Below are 21,066 nucleotides of genomic sequence, written 5' to 3'. Positions count from 1 at the left end.
CTGCGGACCACTCATTAGCTATGTGATCTTGGGCAAGTCCCTTCCCCTCTCCGAGCTTCATTTTCCTCCTTTGTAAAATGGGAACGGTTTTTGGAGATACCTTCTATGTGTGCTTTGCCCCATTCCCCACCCTGCACAACTACCTGCTATCCTTAGGATGAAAGTCAAGCGTTCCTGAGATACACGGAGCAGGGAGTAAGGATGAAGTAAGTATCAGCTTCTTCCTTGCTGCTCAGGCTGTCTCCCAGGAACCAGGAAACCCTCGCCTTCACATGCAGTTTGGCCACTGGCAGATTATCAAGAGCACTTGGGAACTGTGGTGAGGCGGCCAGCAGCTTGAATGCTGAGAGAGGGTCTCTACACCTTCCCACACCCAGGGCTTCGTTTGCAAGCCTCAGTGGTGGCTGTTGTGAGTGCTCAAGCTTTCCTCCTCGTCTTCTGGGTTCTCAGCAGTGTCTCTAATCGTGGAGAGGTATGTGTGTGACACCTGACTTCATGGCTGGCTCCAGTCCCCACGGGCCAAAGATTAATGAATGATGAGGTAGCTGTCAGAGCACCAACTCGTACATCACAGGACTGTGATTGTCAGGATTCCAGACCCTGCTTCCTCAGTGTCAGCATAGTAAATAAAACCCCTTATTAGTTCAGATCATTATTTTCAAGCTCCTTTGTTATCAGCCGTTGGACAGTGGACATAATGGAGGGAATGTGTCAGAAGCATCACCTTTTAAGGTTTTTATGGGTTAGTTTTAGGGAATCATGAAGTTTCCATCAGCAATGCGGAAGATGAAAAGCATTCATCCCTCAAGGCTTTTGCTGATTTCCAGATGAATAAGACTTCACTAATCTTATCCTATAGTCAGATAGGGGTTCTGAGTAATGCAGAATATTGCAGTACTTTACCAACTCAAGTTGCTGGGAGCTTTCTGATTTATGAGGACTTGGCATTTCTCAAGCTTTTAACCATTTTGCTTTTCTTGGCTTAGTAAAAATTTAAAGCACTAGGGGTATTAGATTACAATGAACCAGCAAGGCTCCAACCGTAAATATGAGAAATAAATTCCAGAGAGGGCAGAGGCCTTAGGAACAGTGCACTGGGAAAGTGTTGCAAGTTTCTGGAGCCATTGGTGGGCAGGGTAAGCAAGGCCTGTGAGGCCAGTTAAAGCTAAAGATAGATGGGCCAGGGGAAAAAAAAAAGAAAAGCTTTAGAGAGAAGAGACAGAACTGGTGGTTTCCAGACGGGATATTGACTGCAAACTATATTTGGTTTTCATCTCAGCTAAGTGTAGAGCCTCATTCTCTAAAAGCAGTGCAAATACCACACCACTCTTCCTGCCTTAGCTAATTCTTATTTACATTTTTCCAGTAAAGAGAAACATACACAGATTGCTAGATGTGGCCACAACAGGCTGATGGTGAGTAAAGGAAGTACAGAAATAACATGTGAGTGTGTCTTACAGCAAAACAAGCCTCCACCTAGCCAAGTCTCAAGCTTGTACAAAAAGAGCCCTGGAAAACAGGAGTCCCACTTCCAGGACAGCTGGGGAAGACCCTCCTGGGGCCCAGCCCACCTGCTGACAGCAGCTGTCCACGGGACAGTGTGAAGCAAATACCACACGAAAGCCCTGGACAACGAACAAAAGCAAGATGTCAAATGGAAGGGACTTGATACTAGGAGTGAGAACAGCTTTTTTCACAGCTCTTAGCCTTGAAGAAGGCCGTAACTCAGGGCCACAAGGTAGGGAGGGGCCCAGGACTCTGGCAGAAAACCAGCAGTTCTTCTGGCTTCAAGAACCAGCGGACAGAGTTCCAGGCAAGCACAGCCACTGCAAAATGCGGGGAGTCCTGGAAAGGAGAGAGCCAGACAGGGGTAACACAAAGTCTGAATATAATCTCTGCCCCGATTTCTGGTAGACTACAGTGAAGGATAAAATAATTGAACGGAGACCTCAGCTGCCACCAAGACACAGCAGTTGCAGTTTGAGTCCAACCAAATTAACTGCCTGATGAACCAAACAAAAAACTGATATTTCTCTGTCAGATGTATTAAAGAGATGGGCTGGGGTGGAAAGGGGTCAGGAGGTCTATTGAAAATGTAGATTCCCAGGCCCTACCCACAGATCTGCAGAATGAGAATCTCTTGGCTTTAGTGCCTCAACTCCATTTGCAACAAGCAGCCTGGATGACTCAGACATAGGAGTTTGAGACTCACTTCTTTAAGCCCTGGCAGAGTCCACACCTCATGCTCAGATTCGGCCGAAACAGGCTGCAGTATCTCTTTGGCTGCCAAGGAGATGTGTCAGCTGCCTACATCTTTGGTGCTGGCCACATGAAGCTGAGAGGTCATTCGGAAGCCTAGAGGAGATGCCTCACCCTTAAGATCATCCCTGGAAACGTTTTGCTATTGAAGAGGGCCACAGAGAGTCCCTCCACCGTCTCCTGCGGGTTAGTGCGAGGCCTCCTTCCTCTGCCATCTTTGACTCCCCATATCCCCTCATTCGGGAAGCCCCCAACTCCACTTCACGGAAAGAAGCTCTTTCTTTTTTCTTTCTTTCTTCCCCTTCCTTCCTTCCTTCCTTTGATTGTATTTATTTGACACAGCCAGAGAGGGAACAGAAGTGCGGGAAGTGGGAGAGGGAGAAGCAGGCTTCCCGCCGAGCAGGGAGCCTGATCCAGGGCTCAGTCCCAGGACCCTGGGATCATGACCTGAGCCAAAGGCAGACGCTTAACGCCTGAGCCACCCAGCACCCCGAAGAAGCTTTTTCAAGTCTTGCATAGATACATGTTAAAGATCTGCTGGTGTTTTCACAAATCAGCAGACAGATAGCAAGCTGCTTGGCACGGGAAGGTGAAATACCAGTCACTCGTGTCTGGCATCCTGGTCTCCACATTTCATAGCTTCCATTGCTGTACGTTCCCATTTAAACCATTCACAGATAAAAACTAAGAAATACCTTGTAATCAACATGACAAACACAGCAGTAATGTTTACAAGGCACTTATCCCCCGACCTGGTCATTATGACTAACATGTCTGATCTTACCAAGGAAAAAATGGGCCCGGTCATTTAGCTCTCCATACCTGTCTGCTCAAGTGTCCGGTGTCATACGATGTGGTAAACCTGACTTGGAACTCTAAGCCTTCACATCTGTCAGCCTTGACCCCTCTGTCAAGATGAATGCTTTCTTTTTAATAAAGAAAAAAGTACACATTGGTTATTCTAAATTTTCAATTAGTGGGCACTTCATGGGGAACTTTAAAGCCTGAGCATACAGAATTTTTTTTTTTTAAGATTTCATTCATTTATTTGAGAGGGAGAGTGAGCGAGAGAAAGAGCATGGGAGGGGAGGTGGGGCAGCAGGCAGAGGGAGAAGCAGGGCCCCCCTGCCCACTGAGCAGGGAGCCCCAACGCTGGGCTGGATCCCAGGACCCCAGGATCATGACCTGAGCCAAGGGCAGATGCTTAACCAACTGAGCCACTCAGGCGCCCCCAGAATTGTTTTTAAAGTTTAAAATATATAGTGGAATAAAATTTCTTACTCATTCATTTAGAAAACTACTTGCTAAGAATGTTTTTCAATTTTAAATCTGGGAGCTGATCTAATTAAGTGATCCTAAAGCCAGGCTATAGCCAGAAAACAAATACATTTTAATCCCTTCTAATTTAACATAAAAATAGGAGAGATATGGGGGTGCATAGGAGATGGGGAGAGAAAGGTGGAGCTTAACAGACATAGAGATATAGAGATAATTCTAATTCAGGTGCCCCTTGTAACAAGTTTAAGCAAAATTAAACAAATGCAGAGGACAGTTTCATGCTGTGACTGTTTCTATTTTAGAACACAGACAGACCAATTCTGACTTTATAGCTCAATTTTTGGTAATTAAATTACTGAGGCTTACAGCCTTCCAAACTGAACACCTGTCCCTCTTCCCCCAGCCTGGGACTGCATATCCTCACAGATAGCCCCTTTAGTTATTTTCTTACATATTTGGTATTAACTAAGGTTTTTTTTTTTTCTATTTATATATTTTTACCAAAACATAATGAATGCACAGGATCCAAAATTTATAAGAACATATAAAACAGACTTACTTACTCTTCTTCAAAGTTAACCACTAACAAACTCATGCACATATTTATCCTCCCCCAAATGTCCATTTATATGAGCAAGAAACTATATCTTTATGTGACTTCAGAGACACACTATTCTATATGTATGTGTATATTTGTGTGAAAATATATTTATGTGTGTGATATATATGTATATCTCATGTACATACTATTTTGAATTTTTTCATTTTATTATTTTGAAAAATTTCCAGTCATTTGTAGATTTAAAGATCTACCTCATATTTTTTCAGCTTCATTATTATTATTGGCATATAAATAAGTTTAAGGTATACAATGTGGGGTGCCTGGGCAGCTCAGTCATTAAGGTCTGCCTTCAGCTCAGGTCATGATCCTAGAGTCCTGGGATCGAGCCCCACGTTGGGCTTTCTGCTCAGCAGGAAGCCTGCTTCTCCCTCTCTCACTCCTCCTGCTTGTTTTCCTTCTCTCACTGTGTTTCTCTCTGTCAAATAAATAAGTACAATCTTTAGGGGGATAAAAAGGTATACAATGTGATGATTTGATACACCTAAATATTGAGATCCACCTCATTTTTAAGGGTGCATAATATTCCAGTGTATGGATGACCTGGAATTTAATCATATATGGCGCTCTAGACTTCTAATATTACAATGTCGCAATGAAAATCTTGTAGATGTTTTTGCACATCAGTGCTGGTGTTATTTGTGAGATCGAAAACTGGAAACAAAATTGCTGTGTCAGGTGGCATTTATAATTTTACCATATAAATTACTGGTCAAAGGGTAATAGCTTTGGGGTGCCTGGGTGGCTCAGTGGGTTAAAGCCTCTGCCTTCGGCTCAGGTCATGATCCCAGGGTCCTGGGATCGAGCCCCACATCAGGCTCTCTGCTCAGCAGGGAGCCTACTTCCCTTCCTCTCTCTGCCTGCCTCTCTACTTGTAATCTCTGTCAAATAAATAAATAAAATCTTTAAAAAAAAAAAAGGGTAATAGCTTTTATAGTCCTACCAAGAGTATATGAGAGTACTTATTTGCCCTCAGCTCTGCTAATACATCACCTCAACCATTCTCTCCCGCAGCCCCATCTTCCCCCCATCTCTGCTGGGTTATTCATCAGGTTCCCCCTCCAACTATTACCACTTGTCTGCTCTTTCTTCAAAAATGTTGTCTCTACTGGCAGCCTCCAATCTCTCCCCATTCTCTTCCATCCTTAGATTCCTATTATGTAAATTCCTTTTTTTTTAAAGATTTATTTATTTGATAGAGACAGACACAGAGAGAACGGGAACACAACACAGGGAGAGTGGGAGAGGGAGAAGCAGGCTCCCTGCTGCGCAAAGAGGCCAGTGCAGGGGGTTGGGGGGTGGATCCCAGGACCATGGGATCATGACCTCAGCTGAAGGAAGACGCTTAAGGACTGAGCCACCCAGGCACCCCTATTATGTAAATTCTTAAGTGTGCATAAAAATAAAGTAATAAACCCCTACATAAGCCTCCATGTATCTGTCCCTCAGCTTCAACATAATATTCTGCTCATTTTATTTCCTGCTTCTCTTTTTCCTAGAAATCCCTAAATCCCAGTCATAATTTCAACCATACTTTAGAGTGTATCTCTAATAAATAGGGTTTTTAAAAAACCAACAAACATAGTCATACCATTATTTCACCCAATAAAATTAGTAATTCTTTAATATCACCTGATATCCAATCCATCTTAAATTTTTCTGTATCAAAAAAAGTCTAAAATGGTTTTGTTCAAATCAGGATCCAAACAAGTTCTTTAAGCTCCCCCAGTCTGTAAGTCTCAACCATCCACAGTCTTTATTTTACACCTTCAGTTTGTTGAAGAAACTGGGTTATTCGTTCTATGAAATTTCTCACTTTTCTGTATTTGGTGCACTGTTTAACATGTTCAGTATCCCATGCGCTTACAAATGGATCATTGATGTGGAGGGCTGATTTACATTCAGGTTCAGTTTTGTTTGTTTTGGCCAATAATTCATCACGGTTGGTATCGGGTCCTTGATATTGCAACACATTGGAGACATTAACCTCTGGCTGTTCCTTTTTTTAGTAACACTAGGTTTGCAGGTTATCAGTCTGAGTCATGTAACAAAATGTTTTCCATCAACTTTTCACCTAACACTTTTAGCAACCTGGATCCATTATTTCACTAGAAGTGAATTTCTTAATCCTATCATTTCTCTGGCATTTAGCCAGGATTCTCAAGTGAAGAACTTTCCCTTATCAAGTTAACCTGATACAAAAAGAGGTCAGGATAAATGCTTTTTATTTTTTCGGTTAGCCATTTTCTTTTTTCTTTTTAAGATTTTATTTATTTGATTGAGAAAGAGAGAGCTCAAGCAGGGGGAGTGGCAGACAGAGGGAGAGGCAGGCTCCCAGTTGAGCAAGGAGCCTGACATGGGGCTCAATCCCAGGACCCTGGGATCATGACCTGAGCTGAAGGCAGATGCTTAACCAACCCAAGCCACCTGAGGCGACCACCCAGGCGACCCCTGGTCAGCCATTTTCAAAATAATGGTTTGGTGCCCTAGTAACCTAGGCGACCACCTGGTCAGCCATTTTCAAAATAATGGTTTGGTGCCCTAGTAACCTCCAAAGGTGACCCAGTTTTCAACTATTGTTACAATTTTGTGGATTTTTATGTATCTTGTATTTCAACCCACTATCCTTTTTTTTTTTTTTCAAAGATATTTTATTTATTTATTTGAGAGAGAGAGCATGAGAGGCGAGATCAGAGGGAGAAGCAGACTCCCCATGGAGCTGGGAGCCCTATTCGGGACTCGATCCCGGGACTCCGGGATAGTGACCTGAGCTGAAGGCAGTTGCTTAACCAACTGAGGCACCCAGGCACCCCCTCCACTATCCTTTCTGATGCTCAAATTTCTCCATCTTTAAGTTGGCTCCTGGGTCCTTGTGACATGAACTTACTCTCATTGCTTCCTTGCTTTCAGACACAAATGGTCCAGCCTCATCTTATCCTTTCCCTGTCCCTTTAGTGGGACAGTCTTGGTACTAGGTTGGGCCTCACCACTGGGCTGTGATTGCTTCAAGAACTTTCAGTGGAAAAAAAACTATGTGATTTGTGTTTTTCAGAAAAAGAAAAATAAATCACAGTATTTTACTGGTATTTACAATTTTAATATACAATTGCAGGGTTTTTATTTAGGTCTTGTATCTCTGTGCTAAAACTCTTGGTTTGTGATTTTCCTAACATAATATATGCTCTATCATCTATAAATATGCAGTTTCAAAATAGTAGCACCAATATCATTGTTAAAAATAAAAATACTGAATGCAGTTTCAGATTTCTTTGTGATTCTCTGGTCTGTAGGAAACATAGGATACATTTCATTAGGAAACTGCAGACAAAATGCTGTGTTTTAAAGTCACTTGAAAAAATTCTATATGTGGTTTTACTTCCAGCTTGATACAGTTAACTCTTAGTTTTAAGAGGGTTTTTTCTTTTTCTTCAGTTATAGGAAGCACTGAAAGGATCTGAACGTAAAAAGTATAAAACAAGATACAGATCTAGGTGCCATCACTATCCAGCTCCCTCCCACCACTACAAAGGGAAGTGACTTATTAGTTCTTGGTATAACATACTTTCCATTGTGTTAAAAACTAAAGAAACAGATGCATACTTGTTTGTTTTAATTTGTCCCCTCCCTTCCTACACAATAGTTAGCATACCACAGATCCCATTCTTCACTTCCTCTACTCTAGAATATAGTCTACAGCAATTGTCCTCACACATACAGCTGTCCTGTCACAGCTGTGTAGGATTTCATTGTATGGAGTTTGTACCACAGGTTCCTCCATCAATCCCTCAGTGGAGATTTAGGTGGCCTCCAATCTTTAGTGGTTATAGTGCTGTAATGAAGATCTTTGGGCATACACCATCTCAGATTTTTGCCAGTGTGTCTCAGATTCTTGGGAGTGAGACTGCGCAGATAAGGAACAAACTTATATTTAATTTTGCTAGTTATTAACAAATTCCATCCATAGGAATTTATACTTTTCAGAGTGCCTATTCCCCACTGTGTCAGCAACAGTGTATTGTGTAACTTGGATTCTCCCCACCTGATTAGGTAAGAAATGGTGGTGTCTTGGTAGCTTAAATTTGCCCTTCCCTTAGTAGGCACACCCTCCTGTGTTTAAGGGCCATTTGTATTTTATTTTCTGCGAACTATCTGTTCATATCTTTTTGCCCATTTTTCTTGCAGTTTCTTCTCAAAGTTTCAAAATTCCTCATATGTTAGAGCAATGTATGCCTTCTTTAACAAATAGTGCAAATATTTTTGCCAGTTTATTTATTTACTTTTTAACTTTGGTTTTTTGGCCATCCAAAACTCTTTCAGTTAAAGATGCAAACTTTTCCACTTGCTGCTTCTGGATTTTCAGTCATAGGAAAGTGTTCCCTCCTCTCAGATCACAAAGGAGTTGATACATATCTTCTTGCAGTTACTTAGCTTTCATTTTCACAGCTGGGTCTCTGATCCATTCAGATTTTATCCTTGTGCAGTGTGAGAAATGGATTCAACTTTGTTTTCTTTTGTATAGTTAACCACGTGTTTCTGAACACTATTAAGTCTTCTCCATCAATCACATGCTTCCATTATCATATACTAAATTCCTGGATTTTATATTGTTCTTAGTAATGTTATGATATCCAATAGGGTTATCCCTCCTCCCTCTCGGTTCTTTTCTGGGGCTCTTCCGGCTAGTATTGTTTATTCTTCCCAATAATTTATATAGGAAAGAACTTGTTTTATTGGGATCTAGTACACCCATCTCTCTCTCTCTCTATATATATATATATAATATATATAAGTATGTACATATATAATATACATCTATATAAACAGAGACACATCAAAAGTGTTTTCTAAATAATACTCTGAAACCAACTCTAGGCAAACTTTTTTTTGAAAATTCATTTTAGAAGGAAACAGACATCGCACTAAGGGCTGCATGAACCCAAAATAGCCCATGTATGGAGGTCAGCACAGTGCAGAGCAGCCTCCCCTCCCAAAGCCAACAAGCGTTACTACACACCCACTGGATCCATGGTCCTATGGTAACTAGTATAAACTGACTGGGCTATACCAAAAACTCAAGAAAATATACAGCAGCTGACTTGTTTAACTATCACAGTAAAATTTATTCTGTAAAATAAAGCTGAAGTACGGTGTGTACAATTTAGCAAAGATCAAATACTGTAATAGAATTTTTTAAGGAAACATTTAGCACCCACTGTATTTTTAGGAATTTAAGGATTGTGACCTTCTCGGCTAGTTCAATATTCACAAAATTACATATTCTATAATCCAAGGGAAAATTTAACTTTTAAAATGAATTATGACAGTATTTCTTAAACAAAGCAAAATCAGTTGGTAGGAAAGTAAGTTCCACTTGACATTTGGGTACAATTTTCCTGAATCACTTTGCACATCTGTGGTCAGAAACTCCATTTACTAAGTGAACTAGTAACTTCCCTACAAGGGCTGAGAGCAAGTTTCCTTTGCAGAAACTTTCCTGTGAAAACTGTCACTTACGCAATTAAGAGAGACTGGAGAGTGTGTCAAAAATACAAAAATATTACCCAAACTATTTGTGTCACTTGAAGCCTTGTAGCTAGCCCTCTAAGATACTAAATAAAAAGTATAGACTACTTTTGTTTGTTAGGTAGAGGAGTATGAACCTGTCTTGGCTCTCATGTTACCTTTTGCAGTAACCTAGTTAAGGTGCCAACTGAGACAGACTGTTCACTGGGAAGCTGTTGTGCTTCAGTATAATTTGCCTATTCCTTTGTAGGGAAGACAATGTTGATGTTTCTGGCACTTAATCCACAGTGATACAACCTTACATTTCCTAACTACAGATTTCCTAATTAACCATTTAAAACACCAACAGACAAAACCACTAAACCTTTATTTGCATATAAACAGCTCACTCTTTTTATTTACATAACCACCTTTCTCCTAGACAACCAATGTTAGCCAACATAAGGCAAAGATGCCTTGTTGATGACAATCCTATTCAATTTTCTTTTTTGGAGGGTCTTCTCAGCAGCCAGTTATCACAAGGCAATTTTCACAGTTGCAAAGAAGTTTTCTTCATTTTAAAACAAGAAAGTGTTACACCTGATGGTAGTTATTGTCAAATAGTTCAACCTTATATAGCTTTTATAATATAACTTCAAGTATGTGTATTATTTAACCAACACAAACCTCAAAAACAAAAACCCAACAACCAAACACTATCCCATTTCTGGTGCCATGAGATGTAAGAGCACCACCTATTTTTCTATTTTAGTGGTTAAAAATGGAATCCAGTTTTAGCACCCATCTACAGGAGTCAGAGGTTAGTGACAATATATGATTGGCTTACTGGAAGACAGCAGTCTTAATATCCCCTCAGAAGGACATCTATTCCTTACGCTGCATCCTGGCTCATGGAAAAGAATAGTATTAATGGGGGGGGGCAGGGAAACGACACACTTTTAGTTAAGGCTTTTTAGTACTTAAATCACTTAAATATTAATGTCATATTTCCCTGAAGTATAGAATTATATCACATATAAAATATCCTAAGGAATTATGTGGTTGCAGATACATCAGGATAGACCACACTTAAAATGTTAAACACTGCTTAAATACAGAACAGAGGAAAATCAGAAAAATTAATGCTAGTGATCAAAATCCCATTTTTTAGCCAAAATAGTAGGTATCTCATCACTCCATTTCAAAAATGAAGTGAAAGATTCTAAACAAGTGATAACTTTTCACATTAAAAACACACAAAACTGTGATTAACTATATCAGTTATTAGACATGGTAAATAGAAGCAAAGAAAATAAAGTGCACCATTACAATATATAAAATTATAGACCCAGTAATCACCTTTTAAAATTGGTAATATAGACTGAAATATAAAAAGTACCTGTCATAGCAAAGTTAGATAGAAATGAAAAAATTCAGTTGAAAAATTTAATTTTTCAGTACAGGAGAGGGGCAAATAACCTTTTATTAAAGCTATTACATTTGTAGACTCCTGACTATTTTGATTTTGCATAGGAGAAAGGAAAGCCATTCTTCTAGAAGGCACTAACTGGTTTAAATGTGCAAGCAACTTCATAAAGAAAATATGTGCGAAGTATAGTCAAGAAGACTGCTGGTTCTGTTGTTTTATTCCTTACTCTGCACAGGAGACTGCACAGTATTGCTGAGGAACTCTATCAGTCAGCAGGCTCTCCCACATCCTCTTCGGTGTTCTCAGTCCACAGTGTCACAGATCTCCTTTACTTTCTGGTTGAAGTCCTCTGGTTGATCTGCATACACATAATGCCCTGCCCCAAGAATGGCCTGAGAAAGGAAAAGGAGTCGCAAAAGCACTTACTTAATACAACACAAAAGTAAAGACATTTAGCAATGAAAGAGAGAACAGCTACACAGAAATAAAACATAAAAGAATGAGCAACTTTCATGTATTTCCATCAAATACACAATCTGAGAATAGAAAAATCTACTGGACCTTAGTAAAATTTTATATGCAAAAAAAAATTCCAAACTGACCACTAATGACGGGGCCAGCAAATCAAAATGAATCAAGTGAGAACATGCTGCCTTGTGAGGTGGGAGTGGGACAGGTGCCACTGGCATGTCCCACACCCACCTCGGAGATACCACGGCTCTAAGGACAGGCACGGCCAGTCTGGACATGAAAATGTGTGTGGGTCAAACCCTGTCCCTCATCACAAGTGACATCAGGTCCTGATGGAGGCTGGAAGTCTAGCTCAGATCTGAAAGCACGGTGAAAGTGAAACCTCACTGAAAGCGAACATAACACAGCAGGATTCACCTACAACTGAAAACCCAAACTAAGCCACACACTTACTATTGTCTTCACATATGAATGTGGTCGTAAAGACTGGATGCTGTTGCCAGAATTGCCGTCTATGCAGGATCGGGCGCCGTAGATCACCGAAACCGGAATGTCAGGGTGCATTTTACCAATCCGCTGGAGCATTGGCCTTTTTGCCCATCCATAAGGAATAGTCATATTTTTGAACGCCGTCTCACCACTTAAAGAAAAGGAAAACAACATACACATGACTTCGAGGGATGAGTATGAACTGCACCCCCACCTCCATGAAAAACACTCACGTTTAGCTTCTCCCCCATTTAAGAAAAACCTCAGTCTGAATAGAAAATAATATACTAGGAAGTATAAGAAACAATTCCCACAGAAGATACATGCTTTTGTTTGATAAACAAGGATGCTCTGAATTCTAGTGGATTAAAAGTCACCTTCTTCTAAATCAAACATGCAACCCTATCATTAAATTCCCTGTGGGAGAGTTAAAATGTTTTTTTTTTTCCTACTGTAACTTGTTTCAAATGTAGAAGGTAACTTTTCAACATGTGCATGGCACCAGGTTTTTACCTGTTATAGTTAAAAAACCAGTACCAAGATAAGAAATGTGGAATGTGTATTTACATTTTTTATTTTCTACATAGAAAGACATTTAATGTTTAAAAAAACCTTTCTACCTAAGGAGAGACTGTGTCTCCTGCAGCTAACCCATTCTTAAAGACAGCAAAGGATTCAACTAGGAACACGCCTGTCATATGCCAACTAACCAATCCAGAGCCATGCCTCTTCTGTACTGCCCACACATCCAGGAGGGATTTCCTCTGCCTTAACCAGCCCAGGGCCAGGCACCAGGCAATGAGATCACCCCTACCTCCTAGAGCCCACCGCAATTAGTCAACTACCCAGTCCTAAACTGTCTGCCACACCCCTCCTTGCCTTTCCTGAAGAACCCAATGAAAGTTCTGGCCTCAACTTTCCCTTTTACTGTTTTCTGCCACCTGACCAAAATCTGCTGCTTCCCTGAAACCCTCATGGCATTCAGTGACACCCCCCTCCCCGGCCCAGGACCTATGAGTATAATAAACTTTGCTTTCTTGAGCCTTTGTATCTTTTTCCTTTGCCCACACTTGACTGATCATCACAAGAAAGAGCACACAGCACTTTGCAAACTCCCAGGATAGACCCACTTTGCTGTCACTTCTGTTTCCTTGCAGTACTAGGCACAACTCTGAACTGTCTGTTATGAAGAATTAAAGTTCTACCACAAGAAAGACAACAAACCAGCACTACACAGACACACGTAATCCTGAAATGTAAGTAAATAAAGCATGAAGACCAAGCAGTAAACCAGGTGATGTACGTGGAGCTCAGCACTAAAAACTGTTGGAACAAGTCAGTAGCATGTGAAGTCCTTACCCACCAGACCCAATGGCCTAGTGAGCCACAAAATGTCAGTCTCTTCAGGACCCCAAAACCTCTCCAAGCTTCCCTCATTCTTGGCAGAGAACCTCTAACCTACTTTATTAAAAAAGACTAAGGCTATCGTTCCACCCCAACAGGTGCCACAGCCTCGACCCTTTAATAAAGCAGGTGTGCATGTACTATGCCAAAACTGAGGGAGGCTGGCTCTTCACCTAGCCTCTCGGCCTTGTACCCGAGCCTCCACCTTGGAAAGGCTGAGGTACCACTTCCAGGTCCTGAAGTATGGCCCATGGCCCACCTACACTGGAGTCATCTGAAGCATCAAAATCATAATCTGAAGCATAAAAATCAGCCCAGGATCACCGAATCAGTCTTAGAAACAGGGCTCGGGAATCACATATTTGACAACCCCAGCAATTCTGGTACATCATAAAGCCTGAGAACTGGAGCTCTTCTCTGCCTACACTGTGCCTGACCCTCTCCCTAGCAACTCCAGGGTCTTGTCTTCCAGGCTCCTTCTAGGTCCCCACTATCTTCAGGCTGTTTTCTCCACTGTTGTCTTATATCTCATGTCCATAAGTCATATATTTTAAAAAATAGGAAACCCCTCTCTCTGTTTGGCCCTCCTTCTTCCTGTGGCTACCATGTTCACAGGCTCTTCCTCCTTCTTTCTCCCCTCTTCTAATCACTGTCAAAATACCTGCAAAACCCTCCTCCCAGTCTTCAGCCTCACTTACTCTTCACCCATGTAGCTGTGTTTGTCATGCTGATCCAGGATCATTAAAAAGTGCTCGCCAAAAGAGGGGTGCAGTCATCATGTGAACTGGAACCATGCTGACTGGCATCTCCCATGCACTTGGGGAGACTTAATACCCTTTTGAACAGAAAAAGTTTCTAAGAAGATCCACGGTACAGGAAACATCTACTTTTGCAGTTCAGTCGCCCTTTTTTTGTAAAGTATGCATACTCAGTTTGGAAATGCTGTTTTACTTGAAATTCTTCTTTACCTCTCAACTCCAGCTACCTCCTCGAGGTACCTAGGACCAAAGCTTCCTTAACTTATCCATAAGCACTTTCAGGGAAGACAGTATATCCTGCTTAGTCTCTCATCGGCATCCAGTACAGTGTTTTACATACTAGGCACTCCATGCATAAATAAGTAAATTAGAAGTATTAGTCAGTTAACTACTGATAAAAATTTCCTAGAGTCCTCCCATGTTTTCAAAGAAGAAAAGTGTAAAACACTGACATAGTAAATTCAGAATCCTCACCCTTACCTTGGAGTCTGCACATTACAGTGGTAGATGTACTCTGTCACCGTGTCATCTTCAAACATTGACGAATACTTCCGTTTGAAATCAGGCCTTAAACGCTGCACTAGACTTAAACCTAAGTAAGAGGAAACAAATGTTTTAAATTATAGTTTACTGATAGACTAATAGAGAAAGGTTTTGTGTTTGCTTATAGAATGTATGTTATATGCATACAAATCTACACATATTCAAGTGTATACTTCAGGTAGAAAAGAGCACAGATCCTAGAAGCTGCTCTCCTCAAGTTCCCTAAGAATTAAAATAAGATATAAGGAGTATTCCATATTACCTTACAGAAGTACTTCAGGAGCCCAAAACATACAAGCTAATTTTCTAAAACTTGTTTTTGTAGGAAAATAAATTCTATTAAACATGGCAGGAGAGTAGAGCAGCTCAAGTTCTCTTATTAATTTGTATTTCTCCCATAATTATAACACATTAATATCTAAATGAAGCAAACTGGAATATATAAGTCTTTCTGTGCAAAAATAAATCCAGGGTTTCTGCTTGGGACATTGCCAATCCTCCCAGCTAAGGACATCTACTCCTGAGGTGAGAGACAGGGGCATCCTTTCCCCAGAGGAAAAAGGATGAAGAGTAGAAGCCTCCATCTGGTCATTATTTTCCCTCCTGGGGCCCCAGGGGCTAGCCAGTTTCCCTTTCTGCTATCATTGCCCATTATTCTAGCAAAGTCTTACTTCTTTCCTGGCTCTCCTTCCTGCCTCTGAAGGAACTGTACAGCTCCACAGAAAATTCTTATGACGCAGTTGACTTTCTAAATTCTGTCCCACCCTGACTACGCACAAGCAGTAGTGGGAAACAGAGGGCATGGCATGAGAGGGCCCTTCCTAGGCGTCCTCCCTCCCTTGTCTCCTAGTTTCTTTTCATACTTTACTCTTCCCATAATTGCTCCCTGTGTAACTGTAATCAAGCACAATTCATTTATATTTCAGGACTGCACAGACTAAATGAAGTTCTTAAATAGTCCATCAAAGGAGGAACAAGTACCTAAGAGGAATGACTCTAGTCGGGAGGGGTGAGGGGTTAGGGGTGGGAAAGAAAGGCTATCTGTCAGAGCACTGAGGGAGTGTGGTGTGGTCACCCATCCAATCCCCGTGCAGTCCCATGGCTCTCCTTATCCCAAATGGAGGCAGTAGGACAGAAGAGCCAGAGAAGACCATTTTCCATTCATTCCTTTCTTCTTGCTCAGAGTGCTGCTTTGCGGGATGGGGCTTCCTGCCATAGCAGCCATCAAACACCATGAGGAAAAAGGTCAAGAGAATCATAGTTGCAGGTCCAAACCCCAACATCAATGAGCCAGCTACTATAGAACGAATGCTAAAACTACCTGCCTCCATCCTGTTTGTTAAGGCAATAATGAAAGGCCCTATGGTTTAAACCACTTACGTGTTCAGCTACTTGAAGTTAAAAGGACTCCTCACTGATACAAGTTATAAGAGGGAAAGTGGAGGTCCAGAACACCATCACTGGTAACAATGAGGGAAAGGACAGTCCCTGGGCTTTGGCATGGAAACAGAGCAGCTGAGGGACAAATGAAATTAAATCAGACACTAAACACTGGTACTTCAAAATGTGACCAGAAACACAAATCAGGAGTCCCCAAAATCTCTGTGGAAAAGGATGATTTTATCTTCTTAACATTCTGACACTATGGGGCAAGAAGGGAATCTGATCATGTGATCATACCTGTTATCCCCACAGGCAATCATTGTCAGGCTCTGTGATCTGCCCAGCTGGGTATCATCAACTAGCCAAAGGCTCTCTAACGTCACCAACAGGTCAACATGCGGCACTTCTCCCCATGCCCTGGGTTGACTAACCCCAGGGCTGCATTTCCCACCTTCTCAGTTTTGCCAATTACCTGTAATATTTACAATATAAAGACTCCTCTTTGAGATGATCCTGGTTTCATTATTTTTATGCATTGGCTGATATTTTTTAGGGGAGGAAAAATAGTAATTCAGTAATTCAAAGGAGGAGGAGAAAAAGAGTCAGCTTGTTTTTTAAGATTTTGACTAACAATGGTGATCAGTATATACTCCTCTACTGCCAATCTGTAAACATTTTGCCTTCCTAGGACACAAATATAAGCACTCACCAAAGGGTCCTGCAATCCTGAGGCCAGCTAAAGGATTAAAGGGAGTCAGTGCTGCTCCCAAGGCTCTGATCCACACTGGGATTGGTCTGTCTTGATCAGCAAGGTCCGGTCGCTCAGGAAAACCCCAAGGCTCCACCAAAATGAGATGATTAACCCTGTTGGAGGAAGAACAGGTATATAATTTCATTTGGAAAACTCACCCTAGGACTCTAAAGAATTAACATGATTTATAGAGCAAAGGTAGAAAAAAACCACCTTCCAAAATTTCACATTAAAGAGAAGATCAATGGCTGACCAGTTACATTATGTTATTACCTGTAAACTTTCAGACTTGGTAGGACTTGAGAGGTTTATGGTAGGAGGAGAGTTTCATTTTTCATATATGTAAATGTGGATAAAGAAGGGTATGTGGAAGGGCACAGAACTGTGTGGCTACTCTTGAGGAATGGTATTCATTGTTGAAGCTACCCCCAGCAGATGATACAGATCACTGACAACTCAAAAAAACCCAATGGTTCCATGCAGCACAAGGCTGACACTGCAGAAATGACTGAAGAGTAATATTACACTTATAAAATAGCTTCAGACACCAACAACAGTTCTCTCCTGTAAGCCAATCATTCTAAAAATGTAAGAGGCATTAGCACTTTAGGTGGGTTCAAAAGGACTTTTAAGGGAACTTTTCACAAACACAGAGCTAATGTAATAATGTGGCAGAAATTTCTCCTCGTTTGGTGAACATGAGCACATGGGTAGGGCTACCCACAGTATCATGATATACTGACCTCAGCTTCTATTCCTAACCTTTTGCTAATTTTCTTCTTTACTGACCAAAGAGATAGAAAATTTTCAGCCAAATCTCATATAAAATTGTTTTGTATCACTAATAGTTCTAATTTTTCCATCTTCTGAAAACCTCTTCCTGCTAGGGGAAAACCAAAACTATCAGCAATACTTCCATGTGCCTGCATCATGGTATTATATGTTATTAAGATTCTAAATAAGGCATAAAGGTCTTCATGACACAAATGATACTCAACTATAACCAAAACAGCCATCAAATGCCAGCAAAAACTTTCCAAGGATGAATGGACAATGCTTTCCAAAGTCATAACTGAAACCAGAACATGGGCACAGATGGCTATTATTCCCAAAACAAAATGTTTTATTATTTTTGCCACCACAGACAAGGATGAGTTAGTAATGAGTCCTTTGCTTTGACTGCATTTTCTCAAACAGAAAGCTTTAGAGCATGGACCTAGTGCACAGAGCTCTAAGGGCCCTTGGAGCTCAGCCCAATCTTTCATCTCACGGATGAGAAGGAAGCTGAAATGCACTATGTGACCTGCTCTAAGACATGTAGAAGTAGGGCTAAAACCCCCATTTCCTGACTCCCATATACTAACTGATGCCAACAAGTCACTGGGTAGAAGGCTCTCTCCCAAGAACAGACCAAGCAACATAAGATAACCTATCAGTAAAGGTAAAGTTTAACTTTTATCAACTCTAGGCCAGTTCTAACCCTACTCTAGATTTCAAAGCATCAGTAGAATGTAACTACCAATCTGTGTAGAGATATGTGATAAGTGAGCTTTCCATATACTTAAGAGTTCCTTCACTCTTAAAAGTTTTAGGAGAGTATTTTCTTTTTTTCTTTCTTTTTTTTTAATTTTATTTATTTATTTGACAGACAGAGATCACAAGTAGGCAGAGAGGCAGGCAGAGAGAGAGGAGGAAGCAGGCTCTCTGAGCCTGATGCGGGGCTCGATCCCAGGACCCTGGGATCATGACCTGAGCCAAAAGCAGAGGCCCTAACCCGCTGAGCCACCCAGGCGCCCCAGGGGAGAGTATTTTCTAATAGTGCATGGGAAGGGGGATGGAAAGGAGTTTATTTTTTAATGGCAGAGACTAACTGATAATGACTTCTCCCTAAATTCCTGTTACTACAGTCTACAGCGAGATCTGGAGGAGGGGAAGGGGAAGGGAAGGCATGCCAGAGGTATGGGTGGAATTAATGAAATAGTCACCTAGTTGAAAGCAGCAAAGATTTCCAATATATCAAAACATACTTTACCCTGAAAGATAATTAAATTTTGTGATGAATTTATTTTGATATCCTGCCCAGTTTGCTCTCAGCTCTTACCTGCTAACCCAAGAAGGGAGGACAAAGGAAAACATGAAGGAGGGGAAGTCTCATCTATCTCTAGCTAAGTGATTGTTGTTTCCACCTTCGTTTTAGCTTGCCGTGTTTGATATGGATCTTCAAAATAGTGCCCCTAGATAAAAATTCCAGTTTAACAAATCATGCAAAGTTTATATAGTAAAGAAGATAACTCTTTAAAAAAATTTTTTTAAAAAGATTTATTTGACAGAGAGAGAGTAGGCAGAGAGGCGGGCAGAGAGAGAGGAGGAAGCAGGCTCCCTGCTGAGCAGAGAGTCTGATGTGGGGCTTAATCCCAGGACCCCGGGATCATGACCTGAGCCGAAGGCATAGGTTTTAACCCACTGAGCCACCCAGGCGTCCTAAGATGACTTTTTTTTTAAAGGAAGTGAACTGACCCAACAATTTTTCGATCTGTCTTCAGCTTAGCATGGTGCTTAGTACATAGTAGGTGTTCAGTAAACATATGGAGTATTGTGTTTTTCCAGGTTTCCTTTTAGTCCTTGTCTATAAGAATATGCAAATTTTATAAACTATATTCATAGGGGTGCCTGGGTGGTTCAGTGGGTTAAGCATCTGACTTCAGCTCAGGTCATGATTTCAGGGTCCTGGGATCCAGCCCCATGTTGCGCTCCTCACTCAATGGGGAGTCCGTTTGTCCCCTGCTCATACTCTCTCTCTCTGTCAAATAAAAAAAAAAAAAAAAAAAAAAAAAACCCAAAACTATATTCATAGAATAAGCTAGGATTAGTCCAATCTGGATTTTTCTGGTCCCCAGATGACATTATAACACCATTATTTCTTATAGGAATCTTACAGGTCACTACCCATTAGTGGGTAGGAAAATTTACTTAGAGTCAGTCTGCAGTCTTTTTTAGTTATATAATTTGAAATAGAAAAATATGTAACAAGCCTTCCATGCCACTTTTATTTCAGACACACATATATATAATTCTTATTGAGGGGTTATAGTAAAAAAAAGTCCGAAAACACTTTTTTAAAAGCTCTGCAAAATTGTCTAAACTAGGGGTGCCTGGGTGGCTCAGTGGGTTAAAGCCTCTGCCTTCGGCTCAGGTCACGGTCCCAGGGTCCTGGGATCGAGCCCCGCGTCGGGTTCTCTGCTCAGCGGGGAGCCTGCTTCCCTTCCTCTCTCTCTGCCTGCCTCTCTGCCTATCTGTGATCTCTGTCTGTCAAATAAATAAATAAAAAATCTTAAAAAAAATTGTCTAAACTGGAGTTATATATCATCTCCATCATTACACGTAAAAGGCCTCAGAAAATAACTGTCACTTATTTTGGTTTTAAGACTCATTAAAAAGATAGACCATATGGAGCACTTAGGTTGTGGCTACTGAATAATAAATATCTAGTAAATGTTAGCTAGTTATAGTAGCAAAACTAGGAAGACTACTAGAGAAGACTTTTTTCAGGGAGCGTGGGAAGACTCACATGGAGCTGGAACCATATGAGCAGTGAGTAATTTAATTTTTATTCTTCAGGAAAGCCTGATCACAGGTTTTGGCTCACAGGTTATAATGTTGCACCAGACCAAGTTCTCAGGCTATCTTCTCACCAACTCTTCTAGTGAAAAGATTATCTCCTTATCTGATATAATTTAATTTGCTTTAATGTATATCTAAACTATTATAGTAATCTAGATCTAACCCTCTAATATTCCATAGCAGGTAGCCTGATGGGATTGTTAGTTCATACCCAGGAGTAAGGAATGGGTCTAGCCAGACAACACACTTGAGTCATCCTATCAGACATCTTTGTCAAGAAACAAGAGACTGATTCAAAGTACAAAGGGGTGCCTGGGTGGCTCAGTGACTTAAAGCCTCTGCCTTTGGCTCAGGTCATGATCCCAGGGTCCTGGGATAGAGCCCCACATCGGGCTCTCTGCTCAGCAGGGAGCCTGCTTCCTCCTCTGTCTCTGCCTGCCTCTCTGCCTACTTGTGATCTCTGTCTGTCAAATAAATAAATAAAATATGGAAAAAAAAAAAAAACAACTACAGGAAAAACAAAGAACTGGCAGAGCAGGAAAAAGAGAATAGCTCATCA

The 21,066-nt window shown here is 41.0% G+C and overlaps 1 protein-coding gene across 2 annotated transcripts in view; it reads right to left on the bottom strand.

Moving 5' to 3' along the window:
- Window positions 1-9,249: 9,249 nt before the first annotated feature.
- The window catches only part of ABHD5 (abhydrolase domain containing 5, lysophosphatidic acid acyltransferase), a 32,671-nt gene continuing 20,854 nt past the window's right edge, over window positions 9,250-21,066 (bottom strand). The window contains exons 4-7 of one of the 2 annotated variants that reach the window (XM_080796669.1): window positions 16,845-16,999; window positions 14,690-14,801; window positions 12,012-12,198; window positions 9,250-11,479 (exon numbers count right to left, since the gene is read on the bottom strand). In XM_080796669.1, coding sequence (XP_080652795.1) covers window positions 11,390-11,479; window positions 12,012-12,198; window positions 14,690-14,801; window positions 16,845-16,999 — 544 coding nt within the window. In that variant the 3' untranslated portion in view covers window positions 9,250-11,389. The remainder of the gene's footprint in view (window positions 11,480-12,011; window positions 12,199-14,689; window positions 14,802-16,844; window positions 17,000-21,066) is intronic. The other variant, XM_080796670.1, reaches the window with a different exon arrangement.

Source organism: Martes martes (genome assembly GCF_963455335.1).
Source record: "Martes martes genome assembly, chromosome: 1".
NCBI classification, from domain to species: domain Eukaryota; kingdom Metazoa; phylum Chordata; class Mammalia; order Carnivora; family Mustelidae; genus Martes; species Martes martes.
Note: the sequence above shows the minus strand (reverse complement) of the source record. Positions and strands in the feature narration are given on the sequence as shown.